The sequence below is a fragment of the Theropithecus gelada genome, chromosome 6, assembly GCF_003255815.1.
Source record: "Theropithecus gelada isolate Dixy chromosome 6, Tgel_1.0, whole genome shotgun sequence".
Taxonomy (NCBI): domain Eukaryota; kingdom Metazoa; phylum Chordata; class Mammalia; order Primates; family Cercopithecidae; genus Theropithecus; species Theropithecus gelada.
Genome location: NC_037673.1, coordinates 75,854,676 through 75,877,704, shown reverse-complemented (window position 1 = coordinate 75,877,704; position 23,029 = coordinate 75,854,676). Strand labels below are relative to the sequence as shown.

General features: G+C 40.2%; 1 protein-coding gene and 1 non-coding gene across 2 annotated transcripts in view; one reads left to right on the top strand and one right to left on the bottom strand.

The window, feature by feature from the left end:
- ZFYVE16 (zinc finger FYVE-type containing 16) overlaps positions 1–20,315 on the bottom strand; it is a 64,846-nt gene extending 44,531 nt beyond the window's left edge. Inside the window, exons 1-2 of the mRNA XM_025388972.1 lie at positions 20,220–20,315; positions 364–472 (exon numbers count right to left, since the gene is read on the bottom strand). Coding sequence (XP_025244757.1) covers positions 364–433 — 70 coding nt within the window. The 5' untranslated portion in view covers positions 434–472; positions 20,220–20,315. The remainder of the gene's footprint in view (positions 1–363; positions 473–20,219) is intronic.
- On the top strand, positions 18,216–18,275 carry LOC112627243. Its single transcript, XR_003120092.1, has one exon. It is a non-coding gene; the product is annotated as a U7 small nuclear RNA (small nuclear RNA).
- Positions 20,316–23,029: the final 2,714 nt, after the last annotated feature.

Genomic DNA, 23,029 nt, shown 5'->3' with positions numbered 1-23,029 from the left:
AGATTGTAGTGAGCTATGATCACACCACTGCACTCCAGCCTGGGTGATGGAGTGAGACTTTGTCTCAAAAAAGAGGAGAGGAGAGGAGAGGGGAGGGGAGGGGAGAAGAGAAGGGAGAGGACTTTCTTATAGCTAATTTGCATCTAGAAAAAAACCTTCTAGGTTCCTTACTTCTGTTTCTGGCTATGGGTCCCATTCAGTCTAAGAATCAACTAACATCTTATTATGAAATAAATGAACTTTTTGCAGAAGATAACAATGTGACCAAAATTGAAAGAAAATTTTGCTAATATTACTATATACCTGAGATAATTACAGATATTTTAAAATCCCATTAGTGGCAAAAATGGAAAATCAACAAACCTGGGTTCTGTTCAAAATCATCAAGGAGTTTGTCCAAGTCACTGACAGCTGCTTTAAAATAACTGTCCATCCTACCTGTAGACTTATTCAGAATTTAATTCTTGTATGCCTAAAAAATAAAAAGTATAATAATATTTCATTTAATTCTGTAACATAAATATTATGCCATGTATTCCATGCCAGGAAAAACAGTCAAGAAATTAACACAGAAATAAAATTTAAGAGTGCTGCTTTAAGGAATATACAATTTAGTTGGGGAAACTGCCCCTGTATATGTAAAAATGACATGAAAACCAACTCTAACAACATAATATTTGCATATATAAACTATTGTAAATTTTTAAACACTTACCTAAATAACTCATGGGTCAAAGAAGAATTCAAAATGGAAAGCTAAAACTACTTATAAATACAACATATGAAACTACAAACACATAAAAACATGCACATAAAAACTCTGGGATTCGGTAAAAGTGGTACTTCAAGAGATACTTAGAGACTTGAACTTTTTTTTTTTTGAGATGGAGTCTCGCTCTGTCACCCAGGCTGGAATGCAGTAGTGCTATCTCGGCTTACTGCAACCTCCATCCCCCAGGTTCAAGCGATTCTCCTGCCTCAGCCTCCAGAGTAGCTGGGACTATAGGTGTGCGCAACCAGGCTCAGTTAACTTCGGTTTTGTTTTTTTTTTTAGAAGAGTAGGGTTTCACCATTTTGGCCAGGCTGTCTCGATGACCTCAAGTCATCCGCCCGTCTCAGCCTCCCAAAGTGCTGGGATTACAGGCATGAGACACTGCTCCTGATAAAAGAAGACTAAAAACTAGTAAACTAAGAGCAAAAATTAAACAAAAAAAAACAAGCGTACAAGAGAGTTGCACAAGAAAACTAAAAGTTAGTTTGATGAAAAGATGAAAAAAGTAGGCAAACCTCTGGTCTGGAACAGAAACTACACCAAATAAGCCTGAGAAACCTCACAGGAATCTGTCAATAAGTAATAGGATAATATCAAAAGGACAAAAGTCAAGTTGAAGGGCACCGGCTTAAATGGGACAAGTGAGCATCAAATGAATGAAGACTGCAAAGGACTAAACATAAATCAAATAGATTTGAAAAAAAAAAGATAAAATAATACTAAAGACAAAAACAAAACATACCACTCACTGGAGGGGTAGCAGGGCACTAACCAATTACTCTAAAAATTGATCAATTAAGGGAAAAAAATCAAGAATTTATCCTACCCAAGGACATGAACAGGCACTTTTCAAAAGAAGACATTTATGTGGCCAACGAACATAAAAAGGCTCAACATCACTGATCATTAGAGAAATGCAAATTAAAACCACAATGAGATACCATCTCAGGCCAGTCAGAAGGGCAATCATTAAAAAGTCAAGAAACAACAGATGCTGGAGAGGCTGTGGAGACACAGGAACACTTCAACACAAAGACAGTGTAGCGATTCCTCAAAGATCTAGAATCAGGCAGATCATTTGTCACAGCAAATTCCAATTACTGGTATATACCCAAAGGAATATAAATCATTCTGCTATAAAGATTCATGCATGTGTATGTTCTCAATAGCAAAGACACGGAATCAACCCAAATGCCCATCAATGATAGACTGGATAAAGAAAATGTGGTGCATATAACACCATGGAATACTATGCAGCCGTAAAAATGAACAATATCATGTCCTTTGCAGGTACACAGATGAGGCCAGAAGCCATTATTCTCAGCAAACTAATGCAAGAACAGAAAACCAAACACCTCATGTTGTCACTTAAAATAAGTGGGAGCTGAACAATGAGTACACGTGGACACAGGGAGGGGAACCAGACACACTGGGGCCTTTTGGGGTGGGGGGTGGTGAAGGGAAAGTGTCAGGATAAATAGCTAATGCATGTGGGGCTTAATATCTAGGTGATGGGTTGACAGGTGCAAAAAACCACCATAGCACATGTTTACCTATGTAACAAATCTGCACATCCTGCACATGTATCCCGGAACTTTAAATTTAATTTAATTTAAAAATATATATATGTATATCAATCTGGGGAACACTGTCCTTAATAATATTGAAATTTCCAATTCACGAGCATGGTATATGATGTGATTAAGCCTTCTCTGTTATATTTCAATAAAGCTTTGTCACTAAAGAAAGAATTTATCCTGCCCTTTATTTACAAAATATACCTTATAACAAAATAATTACTGATGAAAAGTTCTTTAGATAAGAATTCCAGTGAATAAATGCAAAAGGATATTAAAAATTTTTAATTCATCTCTTCATAATCCCTAATGCAATAAATAGACTAGGCAATGGCTATAAATGGATGTTTAAAGGCTAGAGGAAAAGATTTATGGGGAATTTTACAACGGTGGGATCAAGTCAACACATCCAAACCCAACAATCAATTTCACCATCAATAAATGTGGAAGAACAGTATCACCTAAAAAATATTACTGCCTAAAAAAATTGAATTAGAATATAATCAAACTAATTGCTTGTTTACAGGAAATTCAAGCATAAGGAACAAGTTAAATGACATAAAAAGAAAGCAATCAGCTAAGCTAATCTGGAAGGTGAAACACCGTACAGCAACATTCCTCAAACTGCCTATGGTAAGTATTTTTCTTACACTTCCAATCCGTTGCAAACTGTTACTTTTTAAAAATATAATAAAACTAAATAAATTTGTAATAATAAATACACACAAAAGAATATACATTATTAAACACATCTGTTTGGCTACCTGGCATGGGAACTAGGAATAGGAAATGGGGGTAAAAGACAACAAATGAATGACAGGGCTTTACAAGAACTAATTATGATCGTGTGCCATCAACTAAGGACATCTGAGGTCCAGAAAAAATAAATAAATAAACAAAAAAGAGATACTTTAAAAATGGGCTTGAAAATTAGGCAGAGCTTAAGAGAGAACTGAATGACATCAAAGACCTATCTGAAGAAATTACCTAAAATAATGCCTAGAGGGACGAGGAAGAGAAAAATATAAAAACTAGGTTAAAAGGTATTGATGACAAAATGAGAATGGAGTACTATGAGGAGAAAAGACAGCATGGAACAACTATATGTGAAAAGATAATGCTGGGAGTTTTTCCAGAATTGATGAAAAAGTCAACTCAACAGATACAGGTCAAATTACACCAAACAATACAAAGAGAAATCCACATTTAGACACACTACTGTAAAACTACTAAACCCCAAAGATAGAATAACCAGAGAGAAAAGGTCACTTTCAAATGAACAATAATTATGCTGGCAACAAACTTAAAACTAACAGGTACACTTCAGAAGAATTTTCAATAACACTGGTATGGCATCTTAATTCAATAAAGCATGTTACCTTTTTTTGTTTCAATTTTTTTTTTTTTTTTTTTTTTTTTTGAGACGGAGTCTCGCGCTGTGTCACCCAGGCGGGAGTGCAGTGGCGCGATCTCGGCTCACTGCAAGCTCCGCCTCCCAGGTTCAGGCCATTCTCCTGCCTCAGCCTCCGAGTAGCTGGGACTACAGGCGCCCAGCACCACGCCCGGCTAGTTTTTTGTATTTTTAGTAGAGACGGGGTTTCACCATGTTAGCCAGGATGGTCTCGATCTCCTGACCTCGTGATCCACCCGCCTCGGCCTCCCAAAGTGCTGGGATTACAGGCTTGAGCCACCGCGCCCGGCTTTTGTTTCAATTTTTAAAGTGTGGTTATACCATACACACAGAAGAGTGCACAAAATAAACAGACACCAAACAAACAAAAGGAATTCGGAGACCAGACGTGGTGGCTCATGCCTGTAATCCCAACACTTTGGGAGGCCAAGGCAGGTGAACTGCTTGAGGTTAGGAGTTCAAGACCAGCCTGGCCAACATGGTGAAACCCTGTTTCTACTAAAAGTACAAAAATTAGCTGGGCATAGTGACGCATGCCTGTAATCCCAGCTACTTTGGTAACTGAGGCAGGAGAATCACTTGAACCCGGGAGACAGAGGTTGCAGTGAACCAAGATGACACCACTGCACCCCAGATTGGGCAACAGAGCGAGATCTTGTCTCAAAAAAAAAAAAAAAAGGAATTTGGAGGAAGACACAATGCAGGAGGCATAATAAAACTTCAAAGAAGCTGGCTGGGCACGGTGGCTCAAGCCTGTAATCCCAGCACTTTAGGAGGCCGAGATGGGCGGATCATGAGGTCAGGAGATCAAGACCATCCTGGCTAACACGGTGAAACCTTGTCTACTAAAAAATACAAAAAACTAGCCGGGCAAGGTGGCGGGCGCCTGTAGTCCCAGCTACTCGGGAGGCTGAGGCAGGAGAATGGCGTAAACCTGGGAGGTGGAGCTTGCAGTGAGCTGAGATCCGGCCACCGCACTCCAGCCTGGGTGACAGAGCGAGACTCTGTCTCAAAAAAAAAAAAAAAAACTTCAAAGAAGCTAATATTCTCAGAGACAAAAAAGCAATGAACCATGAAACAGGAACACGAAGCCATAAATAAGAACTATACAGAGAACCAAAAGAGATCATGGAACTTGATTGCAGAAATCTTAAAATTCAAGCAAGGCTTGTGAGCTGCAGTGAAAGCACTGCTTAAGGGACAGTGACAGCACTAAAAATGCATATATTGAAAAAGAATTTGGGAGGCCAAGGTGGGTGGATCACCTGAGGTCAGGAGTTTGAGACCGGCGTGGCTAACGTGGTGAAACCCCGTCTCTACTAAAAAATACAAAAATTAGCTGGGCATGCTGACAGGCACCTGTAATCTCAGCTACTAGGCAGGCTGAGGCAGGAGAATCACTTGAACCTGGGAGGTGGAGGTTGCAGTGAGCCGAGATCCGGCCATTGCACTACAGCCTGGGCAACAAGAGTGACACTTCATTTCAAAAAAAAAAGTAAAAGTAAAAGAAAAAAAATCTAAAGTAAATAAGCTTCCACCTTGGGAAACTAGTAAAACAAAAACAATTTTGGCCTAAAACAAGTAGGAAAATAAAAATTAGAGCAGAAATAAATTTAAAACAGGAAAACAATAAATAGAGAAAACCAGTAAAACAAAAAACTCATTACTTTAAAAGACGAATAAAATTGATAAAGCCAGTTAATTAAGAGAGAAACAAATGATCAATTTCAGAAATAAAGGAGGAGTCATCACTACTGATGCCATGGATACAAAAAGGATAATAAAGGAATATTATTAACAACTCTGCCCACAAATTTGGTAATTTAGATGAAATGAACCAATTTCTCAAATGATACAAACCGCCAAAAGTCATCCAAGGAGAAACAGATAACCTAAAACCCCTACATCTATTTTAAAAGTTAAATCAATAATTAATAATTTTCCATAAAAATAAATCACCAGATTCAGATGGACCAACTGGTGAATTCTGCCAAACATTTAAGGAAAAAATAATAGCAATTCTCTATAATCTCTTCCAGAAAAAAGAAGTAGAGGGAACACTTCTAACTTATACTATAAGACCAGCATTACCCTAATATCAAAACCAGATAAAGACACTGCAAAAAAGGGAAACTACAGACCAATACTGCCCATGAACACAGATATAAAAATGCTCAAGAAAATGGTGCCAAATTGAATCCAACAATGTATAAAAAAATTATATATCATGACCAATATAATTTATCCAGGTATGCAAGGCTGGTGCAACATTTGAAAATTAATCTATGTAATCTACCATATTAACAAACTAAAGAAGACATATATAATCACATAAATTGATGCAAATAAAAACAATATCCAAGCTGGATGCGGTGGCTCACACCTGTAATCCCAGCACCGTGGGAGGCTGAGACGGGCAGATCACAAGGTCAGGAGTTCTAGACCAGCCTGGCCAACATGGTGAAACCCTATCTCTACTAAAAATACAAAAATTAGCCTGGCGTGGTGGTGTGCACCTGTAATCCCAGCTACTTGGAAGGCTGAGGCAGGAGAATCGCTTGAACCCAGAAGGCAGAGGTTGCAGTTACCCGAGATCACGCCACTACACTCCAGCCAGGGAGACAAAGCGAGACTGTCTCAAAAAAACACAAAACAAAACAAACAAACAAACAAACAAAAATATCCATTCATGAGAAAAACTCTTAGCAAACTATGAGTAGAGGGAAACTTCTTCAATTTGATAAAGAATATCTATAAAATACCTACAATTAATAGCATACTTAATAAGAAACTGCCTTCCCTCAAAGATTGGGTTCAAGGAAAGGATATCTTCTCTCATCACTCCTACTCAATATAATACGGAAAGCCCTAGCTAGTGCAATAAGATGAGGAAAGAAAACAAGAGTATACTGTTTGGAAAAGAATACATAAAATGGTCTCTATTTGCAATTTGCAGTTACATAATTCTCTATGTAGAAAATACCCAAAAATTGACCCCAAAAATGTCCTGAGTATAGTAAGGTTGCAGGATATAAGGTCAGTACACAAAAGTCACTTGCATTTGAATGAACAACTGGAAGTTGGACTTTAAAATACCATTATAAGAGCACCTTTAAACAGTGAAATACTGGCCAGGCACAGTGGTGCACACTTGTAATCCTAGCACTTTGGGAAGCCGAGGCAGGCAGATCCCTTGAGCCCAGGAGTTTAAGACCAGCCTGAGCAACATAGTGAAACCTCATCTCTGCAAATACAAAAAAATTAGCCAGGCATGGTGGTGCATACCTGTAGTCCCAGCTACCTGGGAGGCAGAAGTGGGATGATTACTTGAGCCCAGGAGGTCGAGGCTGCAGTGAGCAGAGATCTCACAAGTGCACTCCAGCCTGGGCAACAGAGTGGAAAAAAAAAAAAAAAAGAAAAAAGAAAAAAAAAGCAACAACGAAATGCTTAGGTTATAAATCTAACAAAATATATACAGGATCTATATGTGCAAAAGTATAAAACACTGATTAAAAAAAAAAGAAAGAAAGAAAAGAAAAACTAAATAAGGCTAGGCGCAGTGGCTCACGCCTATAATCCCAGCCACTTTGGGAGGCCGAGGTGGGCAGATCACCTGAAATCAGGAGTTCAAGACCAGCCTGGCCAACACGGTGAAACGCTGTCTCTACTAAAAATACAAAAATTAGCCGGGCATGGTCACGGGCGCCTGTAATCCCAGCTACTTGGGAGACTGAGGCAGAAGAATCGCTTGAACCAGGGAGGCGGAGGTTGCAGTGAGCCGAGATCACACCATTACACTCCAGCCTGGGGTACAAGAGCGAGACTTTGTCTCAAAAAAAAAACAACAAAAAAACAACAACAACAACAAAAACCACTAAATAAAATGGGACATATTCCACGTTCATGGATAGGAAAACTCAGTATTAAGATACAGGCCAGGTGCAGTGGCTCACGTCTCTAATCCCAGCACTTTGGGAGGCCAAGGTGGGTGGATCACTTGAGGTCAGGAGTTAGAGACCAGCGTGGCCAACATGGTGAAATTCCATTTCTACCAAAAATACAAAAATTAGCTGGGCATGGTGGTGCCCACCTGTGCCCACTTACTCAGGAGGCTGAGACAAAAGAATCACTGGAACCTGGGAGGCAGAAGTTGCAGTGAACTGAGATTGTGCCACTGCACTTCAGCCTGGGCGACAGAGCTAGACTCCATCTCAAAAATAAAATAAAATTAAAAAAAAAAAAAAAAGGCTGGGAACAGTGGCTCACACCTGTAATCCCAGCACTCAGCACTTTGCGGGGCTAAGGTGGGCAGACCACGAGGTCAGGAGTTCAAGACCAGCCTGACCAACATGGTGAAACCCTGTCTCTATTAAAAATACAAAAATTAGCCAGACATGGTGGAGTGTGCCTATTAACCCCAGCTACTCAGCAGCTGAGGCAGGAGAATCACTTGAACCCAGGAGGTAGAGGTTGCAGTGAGCCAAGATCATACCACTGCACTCCAGCCTAGGTGACAGAGAGAGACTCTGTCTCAAAAAAATAAACAAACAAAAACAAAGATATGGATTCTTCCCAACTCTATCTCTAGATTCTTGTGCAATCCCAACTAAAATCCTAGCAAGCTATTTTGTAGGCCTCAAGAAACTACTCCTGAAGTTTATATGAAAAGACAAAGAATTGGCCGGGCGTGGTGGCTCAAGTCTGTAATCCCAGCACTTTGGGAGGCCGAGGCGGGTGGATCATGAGGTCAAGAGTTCGAGACCAGCCTGGCCAACATGGTGAAACCCTGTCTCTACTAAAAATAAAAAGAAAAAAAGAAAAGACAAAAAATCTAGACTAGCTAACATGATATTGAAGAACAACAAAGTTGGAGGACTCACACTATCTAATTTTAAGATGTACAAGAAGGTTCTAATAATCAGGGCAATTTGGTATTGGCAAAAGAACAGACACATAGATCAATAAAAAAGAAGAGACCCCAAAAATGGCCAGGCATGGTGGCTCACGCTGTAATCCCAGCACTTGGGAGGCAGAGGCAGGCAGACTGTCTGAGCCCAGGAGTTCAAGACTAGCCAGGGCAACATGGAGAAACTCTGTCTCCACAAAACATAAAAAATAAGCTGGGCATGGTGCCATGCACCTGTAGTCCCAGCTACTCGGGAGGCTGAGGGGAGAATCAGCTGAAACCAGGGAGGTTGAGGCTGCAGTGAGCCATGATTGCATCACTGCACTGTAGCCTGGGCAACATAGTGAGACCCTGTATCAAAAAAAAAAAAAAAAAAAAAGGCCCCAAAAATAAACCCACACAAATGTAGTCAACTTATCTTTGACAAAGGAGCAAAGGCAATTCAATGGAGAATAGACAGTCTTTTCAATAACAGGTGCTGAAAAAACTGGACATCCCTATGAAAAATATGAACCTAGACACAGACATTACACCTTATATAAAAACATATTCAAAGTGGGTAACTTAAACTTAACATGCAAAATTGTAAAATTTCTTCAAGAAAGCATAGGAGAAAATCTACATAACCTTGGGTTTGGTGAGCAGTTTTTAAATACAACACAAGTACCATGATCCATCAAAGAAAAAAACTGGTAAATTGGATCTTACTAAAATGTAAAACTTCCACTCTGCAAGAGATACTGTTAAGAGAATAAGAAGACAAGTCACAGACTGGAATATTTGCAAAACACGTATCTGATAAAGGACTTGTATCTAAAAATCTAAAAAGAACTCTTAAAATTTGGCAAGAAGATAATCCAAGGCCAGGCACGGTGGCTCACACCTGTAATTCCAGCACTTCAAGAAGCTGAGGTGGGAAGTTCTATTGAGGCCAGATGTTGAAGAGCAGCCTGGGCAACATAGAGAAACCTCATCTCTAAGAAAAAAAATTAAAAATTAGCTGGGTGTGGGGGTGCACGCCTATAGTTCTAGCTACTTGAGAGGCTGAGATGGGAAGATAGTTTGAGCCCAGGAGTTCAAGGTTACAGTGAGGTATGACTGTGCCACTGCACTCCAGCCTGGGAAACAGAGTCAGACCCTGTCAAAAAGAAGGGAGGGAAAAGGAGGGGAGGCGAAAAGAAAGGGCAAAGGAGAGGGGAAGGGAGAGGGGAAGGGAGAGAGGAGAGGAGAAAGAGGAGAGAAGAGGAGAAAGGAAAGAAGAAGAGAAAGGAAAGGAGAAAGGAAAGGAAAGGAGAGAAAAGGCAAAAAGTGAAAGGAAAGGAAAAGAAGAAAGAAAACAATCCAATTTTAAAATTTGCAAAAGTTCTGAATGGACATCTCAGCAAAGAAGATATAAGAATGGAAAATAAGAATATGAAAAATGCTGAACATCATTGGTCTTCAGGGAACTGTAGATTAAAATAATGAGATATTCACTTCACATCTACTAGAATGTCACTGAGGACGCCAAACAAGAGAAAATCTTATTATTGCCAGTGGGAATGTAAAATGGTATAGTCGCTTTGGAAGACTATTAGGTGGTCTCTTACAAAACTTAATACTACCATATAATCCAGCAATCATGCTCCTAGGTATTTACCCATCTGATTTGAAAATTTACATTCATACAATAACTTGGATGTGAATGCATATAAACGTAACTGCCAAAAACTGGAAGCAATTAGGTATCTGGATAAACAAACCATCACACATCTATCCAATGGAATATTATTCAGTGATATAAAGAAATGAGCTATCAAGCCACAAAAACACGAGTGAATCTTAATGTATACTGCTAAGTGAAAGAATTTACATACTACATTATTCTAATTATATAACATTCTAGAAAAGGTAAAACTACAGACAGCAAAACACCAACGATTGCCAGTGGTTTACAGTGGGGGAGAGCTGGATATGTGAAGCACAGACTTTTTAGAGTAGTAATGGTGAACATAAGATAATCACATGTTAATATCCATAGAACTTCACAGAAAAAAGAATAAACCTCAACATGCAAATTTTCAAAAAATTATTTAGGGAATGGGGGAATCCTAGATTGGCACTCAGACTGTGACAAAGCGTTTAATTGTATTCTGAATGTATGAAACCACCTCATCACAGGGGATGGAAGAATAAGGTGCTGACCTTTGGAAATGAGTGGAATACGTAAGACTAAAGAAAGACAGGCACTCTACCCTAGTTGATAAAGTTGTTTTCCACAGTGGCACAGGTTAACAACTCTGAAATCACTATACCTGTATACTGAAACTGAACAAGTAAGTAAATGGATGACTGATCATGGAAGCCAAGTTTCTCACTGTTGAAGGAGGAGGTTACGGCTATACAGGGGAGGAAGATAAAATAATCTATCTGGTAATGGATTTGAATTGAAGACATCAATATAAATTCATGTTTAGCTTAATATTGATACCGATGGTCACACATAGAAATATTTACAGATATGTGTAATACAGGTTAGTATGAACACACATACTAACATATATACTAACATATCTCCTTGTGTTTGTCAGAGGGCCTAGAAGCAATATCATCCCAGGGGAAACAAACATACTTAGCACCCAGATCTTGGTTTCTAATAAAATTCTCCAATGAAAGGAACCAACGCTCCTTGGAAAAATGGCTGCTTCTAAAACTAGGACAGGAAATAAACAAAATGAGCACAAAGCATCTTGTAATGCCAGGAAGTAAAAGTTCATGTACACACATACAACAATGGGAGTATGTCAAAGAGATACAACACCCAAGTGAAAGAGCTCCCAATGGCCAAAGCTGGGACAAAATAAAAGAGCAGTACTGAAGTATAACCCAACATATTAAAAAAAAAAAAAAAAAATCAGCTGGGCGCAGTGGCTCTCGCCTGTAATCCAGGCACTTTGGGAAGCCAAGGTGGGCAATCACCTGAGATCAAGAGATCGAGACCATCCTGGCCAACATGGTGAAATCCCGTCTCTACTAAAAACACAAAAATTAGCCAGGTGTGGTGGTGCATGACTGTAGTTCCAGCTACCTGTAAGGCTGAGGCAGGAGAATCGCTTGAACCTGGGAGGTGGAGGTTGCAATGAGCCGAGATTGTGCCACTGCACTCCAGCCTGGGCAACAGAGTGAGACTCCGCCTCAAAAAAGAAAAAAAAAATCTATGTGTTCATACTGATGTAAGTAAATGATTAAATAAATAATTGGGGAGAAGACAAATCTCCCACGCAATTAAAAAAAAATCCAAATAATTTATGTAGATTTTTGCTCTCAAGGAAGTAGAACTCCCCACTCCTTAAGTGTTCAGTGCACAGTGACTTTCTATTGAAGAATACAGGAGAAAAAAAGAAAATACTAACTTCAAAGTGAAGAAACCTAACAAACACTACCTCAAGTCAAGTGATCAAGGTTAACATTAAAAGTGGCAAGTTGGCCGGGCGCAGTGGCTCTCGCCTGTAATCCCAGCACTTTGGAAGGCTGAGGCGGGTGGATCACAAGGTCAAGAATTGGAGGCCAGCCTAATTAACATGGTGAAACCCCGCCTCTACTAAAAATACAAAAATTAGCCGGGTGTGGTGGTGCGTGCCTGTAATCCCAGCTACTCAAGAGGCTGAGGCAGGAGAATTGCTTGAATTCGGGACGCAGAGGTTGCAGTGAGCTGAGATTGCACCACTTCACTCCAGCACGGGTGATAGAGCGAGACTCCAAAAAAAAAAAAAAAAGTGGCAGTCACATTGACAGTATGTATTGATGAAAATTGTACTTCATCTTTGTTGTCTTTCTCCCCAAAACGCACCACCCCAATATAATGAGAGAGGGCTGGGCATGGTGGCTCACGCCTGTAATCCCAGCACTTCAGGAGGCCAAGGCGGGAGGATCACAAGGTCAGGAGACAGAGACCATCCTGGCTGACATGGTGAAACCCCGTCTCTACCAAAAACACAAAAAATTAGCCAGGCGTGGTGGCAGGCACCTGTAGTCCCAGCTACTCTGGAAGCTGAGGCAGGAGAATGGTGTGAACCCGGGAGGCAGAGCTTGCAGTGAGCCAAAATCGCACCACTGTACTCCAGCCTGGGCGACAGAGCAAGATTCCGTCCCAAAAATTAAAATTAAAATTAAAAAAAAACAATGAGACAAATTCCAACTGACATTCTACAAAACATCTGACCAGTAATCCTCAAAACTTTCAAGAGCATCAAAAACAAAGAATGTCTGAGAACTATCACAATCAAGAGGTGCCTAAGGAGACAGGACTACTCAACGTAATATGGTATCCTGGATGGGATCCTGGAACAGAAAAAGCATATTAGGGGAAAAATGAGGAAATGTGAATAAAGTATAGCCTTTAGTTAATAATGTATCAATACTGGTTCACTAATTATAACAAATGTACCATATTAATCGAAGATGTTAATAATAAACTGGGTATGGAGTATACAGGAACTCTATATGGTCTGCAGTGATTCTGTAAATCTAAAACTGTTCCAAAATACAATGTTTATTTTTTAAAATGCAATCAAGGTGTTAGCAAATAAAGTTGAGAAACTATCCTAGAAATCAGAACAAAAAGAATGGGATGGAAAACAGGAGAGAAAATATTAGAAATCAGAGAATCAATCTAATGAGGTTTAATATTCTAATAAAAGAAATCCAGAAGGAAGGAAGGGAGTGAAAGAAGAAATTGTCAAATAAAACACCACAGATATGGTCTCCAAATGGAAAGGGCCCATTTGGGGCCCAACACATGAATGAAAAACTCTTACCAACCAACATCATTGTGAAATTTCAGAATACCTGAATGGTTGAAGGGAAGATCACCTCATTTAATACTAAAGTCTGCATCCCCTACCTCTCCTTTCCCCAGTATTCCTGAACTTCCCACCCCATCCTGCTCTCCTTTTTTCTCTTTTCTAAAGCAGTTATGTACTTTACAAACTCCCAATGTTTTGTATAATTTATTATATTTGCGGTTGAACAACTCCTTCCTCCCTAACTTTAAGCTCCACAAGGACATGAATCTTGTATTTTTGTTCACCTATATGTTCAAAATGTCTTGGCCAGTGCCTAGCACATAAAATGTGCTCAATACATACTTCTTGAATAAGTGTAAAAGCTTCCATAGAGATATAACAGGTCATAATCAAAGGATTGGTTATCATAAATGTGAGGGTTAAATAAAAAATGTATGGACATGCAAGAACCCAAAATATGTGCATCCCATTCAGTCTTTCTCAGGAAGCTACTGAAAGATGTACTCTGCCAATATAAGGGAGACACCAAGAAAAAGGAAAACCTGAAATCCAGTAAAGAGGCTACCCACACAGAAGAGACAAATGCAATTCACAGATGACTATAAAAGGGCAGTCCAGGAAGACAGTTGTGCAACAGGCCTAGAGAGCAACCCATCAAGATGGAGGCAGGATGACCAGCACATTACAGGAAAGATGTTACAAAACCAAGAGATTATCAGATGTGTTTGAATCTACTAAAAGGAGATTGACGTATCTGGTTCAAGAGGTTAATAGATCAAATAAAGAATACAAAAGACACATTAAAAAGATATAAAACATATATTTATAAAGAAACATAAAAGGTACATGTACAAAAGAATTATGATGATTATTAACTAGGAAAAACAAAAATTATACAAGAAAGGAAACAACCTCACACTTACCTGGTTCAGCTACATACAATATTTACATAGTTAAAATGAGGTAAACACCAAATAACTAAAAGTTAACGTATAACTAATCTGGTAATAGAGAAGGGAGAGGAGAAGTGAAATGCAGTGTTTAAAGGTAGGAGTTGGTGCAAAAAACCTAAACTCCCATCTTCTGTAATGGGAAATTAGTAAATGATACCTAAAATTGCATTAGGATGGGAATGGGAAGGGGACATCACCATATATCTAAATATGTTATTTTTAAAAACTGGAAGTGATAAGGAATTGAAGTCACTGACTCTGGAGCAGCCTTTCTCAATTAAGGTTCGGCGAGAAAATCAATCTTTAATGCCCTAAGGCTTCCATTTTATGTAAAAAACTAACTTCTCTCCTATGCATCTATCATATTAGCTACATACCCTCCTTGAGAGAATTAAGAAAATAGTTGCTCAAATCATTTTTCTTGTTCAGTGATTCACACAGAAAGCACTGATTGAGAAAGACTGCTTCCGGAGAGTGGGATTCAAGGGTACTGGGGCAGAAGATTGTTGTTTTCCTCTTTCTTTTTTTTTTTTTTGACAGAGTTTCGCTCTTGTTGCCCAGGCTGGAGTGCAATGGCGTGATCTCAGCTCACTGCAACCTCCGCCTCCCGGATTCAAGCAATTCTCCTGCCTCAGCCTCCCGAGTAGCTGGGATTACAGACACGTGCCACCACGCCCAGCTAATTCTGTATTTTTAGTAGAGATGGGGTTTCTCCATGTTGGTCAGGCTGGTCTCGAACTCCCAACCTCAGGTGATCCGCCTGCCTCAGCCTCCCAAAGTGCTAGAATTACAGGCGTGAGCCACCGCGCCTGGCCCTCTTTTCTTTTTTGAGACAGGGTCTCAGTCTGTTGCGCAAGTTGCACTGTAGTGGTAGGGTATCAGCTCACTATAGCCTCTATGGGCTCAAGCAATCCTCCCACCTCAGCCTTCCAAGTAAATGGAACAACAGGTGCGTGCCACCACAACCCAGTTAATTTTGTTTATTTTTTGTGGAGACAAGGTCTCACTATGTTGCCCAGACTGGTCTCAAACTCCTGGGCTGATGTGATCCTCCTGCCTCAGCCTCCCAAAGTGCTGGGATTACAGGCATGAGCCACCGCACCCAGACAGATTTTCATTATAATCCTTGAAGTATTATTTGATTCTTTATGTACAGGTATCCCTTTGATAAATATAAACATTAAATTTAAAATAAACATAATAGTAAAAAGTAGTAGTAAAGGAACTCTGAATATAGGATGTATTTAATGAATAAAGTACAAAAACGGAAAGGTCTAGAAGTAGTTTCTTATTAGCAAAAGTCAGATAATTTTTTAGAAATAAATTATGGAACTCATTAAATAACATCTACTTACAAAACATTCCTATCTATATAGCAATGCTTTACTAAGCATTAAGTTATTTGAGGTGCCAAGAAAGATATGAAAAAGATAATATAATTGTACAAGGTATGACAATGTAAATATAGTATACTGAAATGTTTTAACATGAAACCTCATTAAGCTGTATACATTTCCCATTTCAATCAATCAGGACGTACTTTTTGTGCCAACAAGCTACCATATTCAGTAGAAGACATAAAAGAAATATAATATATACTTCCTTTTAAAATAGGTTTATTTATGTGTACATATAACTTATTTTAGGTTTTTACTCACTTGGCTATTTATATATTTTTAGATTTAAGAAAACATCTTCATAATATTTACAATAAAATGGCTTTCAAAAATCTCTTCATGATTACAAAAATTGGCAGTAACATGGAAGATTAACCAGAAAACCAACAAAACCAATAGTAAGGGGACACCTAAAATGGTTAAGGTAAGAGATGAAGGCCTGAGCTGAGATAGTGTGCTGGAGAAAAAAAGGAAACAGATATAAAGATGGCTAAAATAAGCCAGGCATGGTGATGCCCGCCTTCGTCCCAGCTACTCCAGAGCCTGAGGTGGGAGGATTAACTTGAGCCCAGGAATTTGAGACCAGCCTGGACAACACAGTGAGATCCTGTCTCAAATAAAAATAATAAAATGAAATAAAAGTGGCAAAGAATGAGAACTTTTGGAGACTGAAAGCAAGGGAGAAAGCTGGATTAGTGCCAGGTTTCCACCGTGAGTGGCTGGGGTAGATGGTGGTGCCACTGACCATGACAGGCAATACAAAGAGGAGCAGGATTAAGGGAAAACATGAGTTCACGTTTGGACTGTTTGAAGTACCTTGAGAACATCCTGGGAGAGATATCCAAAAGGCAGTTGAATATAATAATCTGGAATGCAGGAGAGAAGTCTGAGATAGATAAAGATTTTGGAAATTGGCAACACACAGCCGTTAATGGATGAGATCACCTAGGAAGAGAATACATTTAGAAGAGGACAAGAGTCTGCCATCAGATAACTGAAGATCACAATTTATGTTCCTAAAACCACCCAGGATAAAACTTTGCCCATTTATATGGACTTCGGTAGAAAAATATCCAACATATCATGTTAAATTAAAGAAAATCAAATCACAAAACTTTATGCATTGTGCAAACCTATTTTTACAAATAAGTTGTAAAAAAATTAACAAAGGCACAGTAAAAAAAAATATATGAAGGAACAAACATTAATGATGTTAGTACTACTATAAATGTAGGAACGGGATTACATAAACCTTTCAGAGCTACATGATATGTCTTCATACTATTTTACTTTTTTTAAATAAGCATGTACTCAGCCAGTGTACTCAGGTGACTCGCGCCTGTAATCCCAGCACTTTGGGAGGCTGAGGCAGGCAGATCATGAACTGAAGAGAGATCGAGACCATCTGGCCAACATGGTGAAACCCCGTCTCTACTAAAAATAAAACAACAACAACAACAAAAATTAGCTGGGCGTGGTGGTGCGCGCCTGTAGTCCCAGCTGCCTGGGAGGCTAAGGCAGGAGAATCAGTTGAATCCCGGGAGGCAGAGGTTGCAGTGAGCTGAGATTGTGCCACCGCACTCCAGCCTGGCGAGAGAGGGTGACTCCATCTCAAAAAAAAAAAAAAAAAGGCATGTGCTCTTGCAAACAGAGAAAACATAATTTTGTTCTTTTCCTTAAAAAAACATACAGCACGTTTCCTAAGGCCACGCACAGTGGCTCACACCTGTAATCCCAGCACTTTGGGATGCTGAGGCGGGCGGATCACGAGGTCAGAAGATTGAGACCATCCTGGCCAACACAGTGAAACTCCGTCTCTACTAAAAATACAAAAATTAGCTGGGCGTGGTGGCGCGTGGCCGTAGTCCCAGCTACTCAGGAGGCTGAGGCAGGAGAATGGCCTGAACCCAGGAGGCAGAGGTTGCAGAGAGCCTAGATCGCGCCACTGCACTCCAGCCTGGGCAACATAACGAGACTCCACCTCAAAAAAAAAAAAAAAAAAAAAAAAAGTACAGCACGTTTCCTTACAATATATTTGAGAAGATAAAAATGAGTTAGAAAAACACTTGGACACTGGACTATAAATGGACAAATAACATCAACAGACAACCAGTAAGATTATAAAAAATATTCAGTGCACTAGCAAAGTAATGAGAATTAGAACATATACCATTTATTGTCTGCTAAATTAAAACAATTTTTAAAATAATAAAAGTACTCAATGTTGGTAAGCGTGTGCGTGTGTGTGTGTGTGTGTTTTGTTTTTGTTTTTTAAGCATGACAGACACTGCTGACAGGAAATAAACCGGTACTATCTCCCAGGAAAACAATGTGACAATATGTACCAATAGCCTGAAAAAGATTCCTAATATTTGATCTAACAATCATCTTTTTCGAAATTTTAGAAAAGAATCCATGTGTTACAGCTCTTTTAGAATATATCTAGCAGTTGTCTGGTTTTTACTGGACTTCCTCCAGCCCCCCCCAAAAAGAAAATAATTCAAAACAACTAAAAATATGCAAAGATATTTCACCAAATCATTAGTTGAAACAATCAAATCACCAACATTAGTGCACAACAGAAAATTATACAGGCATCAAAAGTAATGTGTTCAACAAACTTAAAAAAAAAAAAAAAGCAAAACTCTATGACCTAGCAATTCTACTTACAGAAAAACACTAGCACGCATACACCAGAAAACATCACAAAGAACGTTCACTGTTGTAGTGGTTGCAATAGTGTACAATTTTAAACAACCTAACAGCCCATCAATCCAAAAACGGTTAAATCAGCTTTCTCAAACTGTGGTCTCGGGGCCCCTGGATGTCCCCAGGAGCCTTTCAGCAGGCTTGTAAAATCTTCCCTTTTCCTACTACATATCTGTGCAAGACTGGTGTTTTCTTCATATGCTTCAACCTAAACCAGATAGCACAACAGACGCAAATATGAAAATCCAGCTGTCTTCCATAAATCAGATATTAAAGTAATTTGAAAAATTTAAAACAATGCCACGCTCCTCTTCTAAGTTTTGTTTTAGAAAATAGTTACTTTTCACTCAAAAATTATTTGAGTCTGTTATTTTTAAATGAATAAATAAAACATCTTCAGTTTTCTGAGTTTTAATTTCCAAAATGGCAAATATACTGCAGCACTAGGAACCAAAAACTCTATTGGTCCTCAATAATTTTTAAGCGTAATTATCCCCAATCATAATGTTAAATGAACTGTAGCACTATTCTATCATGTAACATTATGATTGGGGATAATTAATGGGAATTTGCTTTATCTGTAATACAACTGTTTCAAAAGATACTTTGCTCATGTATAATCAAGAAGTCATTTTTATGAAGCTTTTTAAAAACATGGGGAAATGCTTACAACGTAATTTAAATCAAGGAAAGTAGACAATCCAACGACATAAAATCTCAAGAAAATGCACAGGGAAAAAAAGACTCAAAGGAAAAAAGTCAAAACATTAAAAGTGATTACTGTAACATGGTGGAATTATGGTTGATCATTTTTGCTTATTCTTTATTCTATTTTTTCAATTTTTGCCACTAAGCATGCAGTTTAATATCCAGGGGAGGAAAAAAGGGAAGAAATTAGGCGGAAAATTACATATAGTTCTACTGGATTAAACCATTAAACTCCTGCCAACTCAAGAGACGACAAGCTCAAGTGAATAAACGGAGGAATCTGACTGAATCAACAAAGTGCCTATTTTTTGAATGGAAAAGATTCACTTAATATCAAATGTATGGACTAGCCAAACAAACAAGAAAGAACATTCTTAGTCTGGAACATAACATTTGCAATCACGGTAGTACAAATAAGAGTTAAAAATAAGGTCCTCTTTTGGACTTTCTCAAAATACCAAAGGAAAGGCAGCGGGAAAGACGGCCACTGCACCCTTCTGTTCTCTAACGAAGAGAAAATGCATGGGTGCGGGAATGGGCAGTGCGAGAGCACCGGCAGCGATGAGACTCCTCTGCGGGGACCGAGCCTCTGCCACTCCTAAAGAACCACAGTCCCCTCTGCACTCGCAGCCCCTCCCCAGGCGGGACGGCGGCGCCAGGGCGCTTCTCCCTCCACCCGCTGGGGTCTCTCCCCCAGGAGCGCCGGCCACTCCAGCGGCCCGGGAGGGTGGAACCGGGCAAACAGCCGCCGTGATTGCCCTCTCGGTCCAGTCCGGTCTGGCCCTTCAGGCTCCAGAAAGGGACATCAGATTGGAGGGCCAGGGTTCCCCGGCCAGCTCCGGGGGCTCGGAAAAGGAATCGGTCGGGGCCCAGGCTCTGTCCGCAGAGGAAGAGGGCCAGACCCAGCGCCCAGGTCGGCGGGTCCAGCGGTCACCCCGCCCCCTCTGTGGGAACAGCAGGGCTGAGGGGAGGCCGAGACGACCGGTCACGGGGGGCTCTTACCTCCCCTACAGCCCCGGCGGAGCTTTTTGGGAACTCGACACGACGTCACGCTGAGGAGTGAAGAGCGACCCCGGCCGGGAGTCCTGGGAGTGCCAGCCGCCGGCTCAGGGTTTCTTTCCCCGCCCCCCGGGCAGCTCAGAGAGCGCAGGCGCAGAGGAGGCTTTCCTCTTCGGCTCACACGCCTCCTACCTCGGCGTCCCCGGCTGTTGCCAGGTCCGGGGCGCCTGCGCGCTACGATGCAGGTGCCGAGCAGGGGGCGCTAGACTTCTTACCGGAAGTGCCTGAGTGGGTTCTAGGGTGACGGGGAAGCCTGATGATTCGGCCTTAGATCGGGACTCGGTTTTCCACTCGATTGCGGATCGGGAGGCCTCTCGCGTCAGTGTCTGACTTCCTTGACCCTTAGCTAACCTAGAGGCAGCTTCTCCGGCCCCAGCCGTAGCCCTCCGCTGAGCCTGCGCGGCGTTCTGGTTTCTACTGGACAGACCTGCCTTCCTGGCAGCTGGCTGGGCCTGCTCTCCGCGCTGCTGGCCCCTCGGAAAACCTAACTTTTTGTTTACTTCAAACTGATTTTACAACAGACTGCCCCTCCCCCTCCGCCACTTCCCCCGCTTCCCCTTCTTCCTCCCGGCAGCAATAAAAATGCTCCCAGCCAACCCCGAGCTCCAAGCCACTCCAGCTGACTGGACATCCCTTTCCTTCCCTTCGCTGCGTTAGTTCTGAATGTTTTGTTTTGTTTTTTTAAAGCGGCCACTAGAACAGCTGTCTCCCTGTCTAAAAGCAAAAGCTGACTGCTCTGATGGAGAAATAAAATGTCACTCACTTGATGTATATTTGCTTGTTGAGCTTTGCTATTTTTACCACAAGTTTCCAATAAATTTAAATGAGAGACCGGGCGCGGTGGCTCACGCCTGTAATCCCAGCACTTTGGGAGGTGGAGGCGGGAGGATCGCTAGAAGTCAGAAGTTCCAGACGGGCTTGGGCAACATAGCAAGACCCTGTCAATACTAAAAATGAAAATTAAAAAATTAGCCGGGCGTGTTGGCACGTTCCTGTAGTCCCAGCTACTGGCTCAGAGTTTGAAGTGGGAGGATCACTGAAGCCCAGGAAGTCAAGGCTGCAGTGAGCTCTGGTGGCAACACTGCATCCCAGCCTGAGCGACAGAATCAGACCGTGTCTCTAAAAAAAAAATAAAAATAAAAACAAGGGAAGAGACATACATATGGGATCCGATACAGACAGATACAGGGAAAAAGCAGTTCCTCAAAGGTTTAACAGCCCACAGTTCATACTGATCTTTCAAAAATTGCAAGAATTGGCCGGGCGCTCACGCCTGTCTGTAACCCCAGCACTTTGGGAGGCCGAGGCAAGCGAATTACCTGAGGTCAGGAGTTCGAGACCAAACTGGCCAACATGGTGAAACCGCGTCTCTACTAAAAATACAAAAATTAGCTGGGTGTGGTGGCCGGCACCTGTAATCCCAGCTACTCGGGAGGCTGAGGCAGGAGAATCGCTTGAACCCAGGAGGCGGAGGTCGCAGTGAGCCAAAATCGGGCCACTGCACTCCAGCCTGGGCGACAGAGCAAGACTCACTCTCAAAAAAGAAAAAAAGAATTGCAAGAATTATAATTTTTCGAGTATTCCAGCCACATGTGATTTGTGATGAAAGATTTGAGAATCAGGGTTCACATCTTAAATCTGCAGTTTACAGCTATAGTTCCCGATCTTTGAAAGATATTGAATCTCTAACCTTTGTTTTCCTAAACAACAAAATGAAATAGCAAAACTTTTGATTGCCTAAACTAATGTATGTATTGAGCATCTGCTTTGTGACAGTGTGTTAGATGCTTTGCTTACATTATGTCATTTAATCCTAAGAATAATTCTACAAAGTACAGTATGCCTTTTTCCTACTATGTGTTAGGCATTCTTCACAGACAAAATAAAATGGGGCCACTGTCTATGGGGAACCACAGTCTAGTAGCAGAGACTCATATACACAAATGCATATTGGGGACAGAAGTATTTATATAGTAAAGTAAGAGGACAAAGAGAATAGAAAAAAGACACGAACACCTTAAATAGATCAATGGGGAAAGTATATACAATGATCAGTTCACAAAATATGAAATTTAAATGCCTACTACACATTTTACCAATCAATGTTCAAAGTCATTAATAATAAACAGAGACAAAAGAGAGGTTATTTCCCAGGCATCTAATTACCCGATCTGTTTAAAATGTGAATAAACTCCACGGGTGACAGAAGAGTAAGGCGGACACTTACACCCTGGGAGGGATATAAATTAGGACAAAGATTTTGGAAAGTTATTTGTCAAATCATGTCAAGAACTTTATGGGTGTTCATGTGACCTAATTTCATCATTTCTCTTTTGGAAATTATAAGGAGATAGTCCAGAACATGAAGATCTCTATGGAAAGATACTTAACCATGGTAAATAAATTGATAAAAGTAAAAAATCCAACATTAAGAGAATGGTTAAAATAATTACTGCATATATGTGATTAAAACTATTAAAATTATGTTTACAACGAATTTTTAATGACCTGAGGAAGTTACCTCATGAAAAAACATTTTAAATATTTAAAAATATTTAACATTGCCTATGTAGTATGAGGTCAGCTACAGTATACAATATATGTAAAAGAGTGAAGAAAGCATATCAAAATGTTGACAGTAGTCATCTCTATCTGATTATAATATAGATGTTATTGTCCTGGACAGTCTACATTTTCTACAATGTCTATATATTACCTTTATATTCTGGGGGAAAAAGAAAAAAAACCTCTAA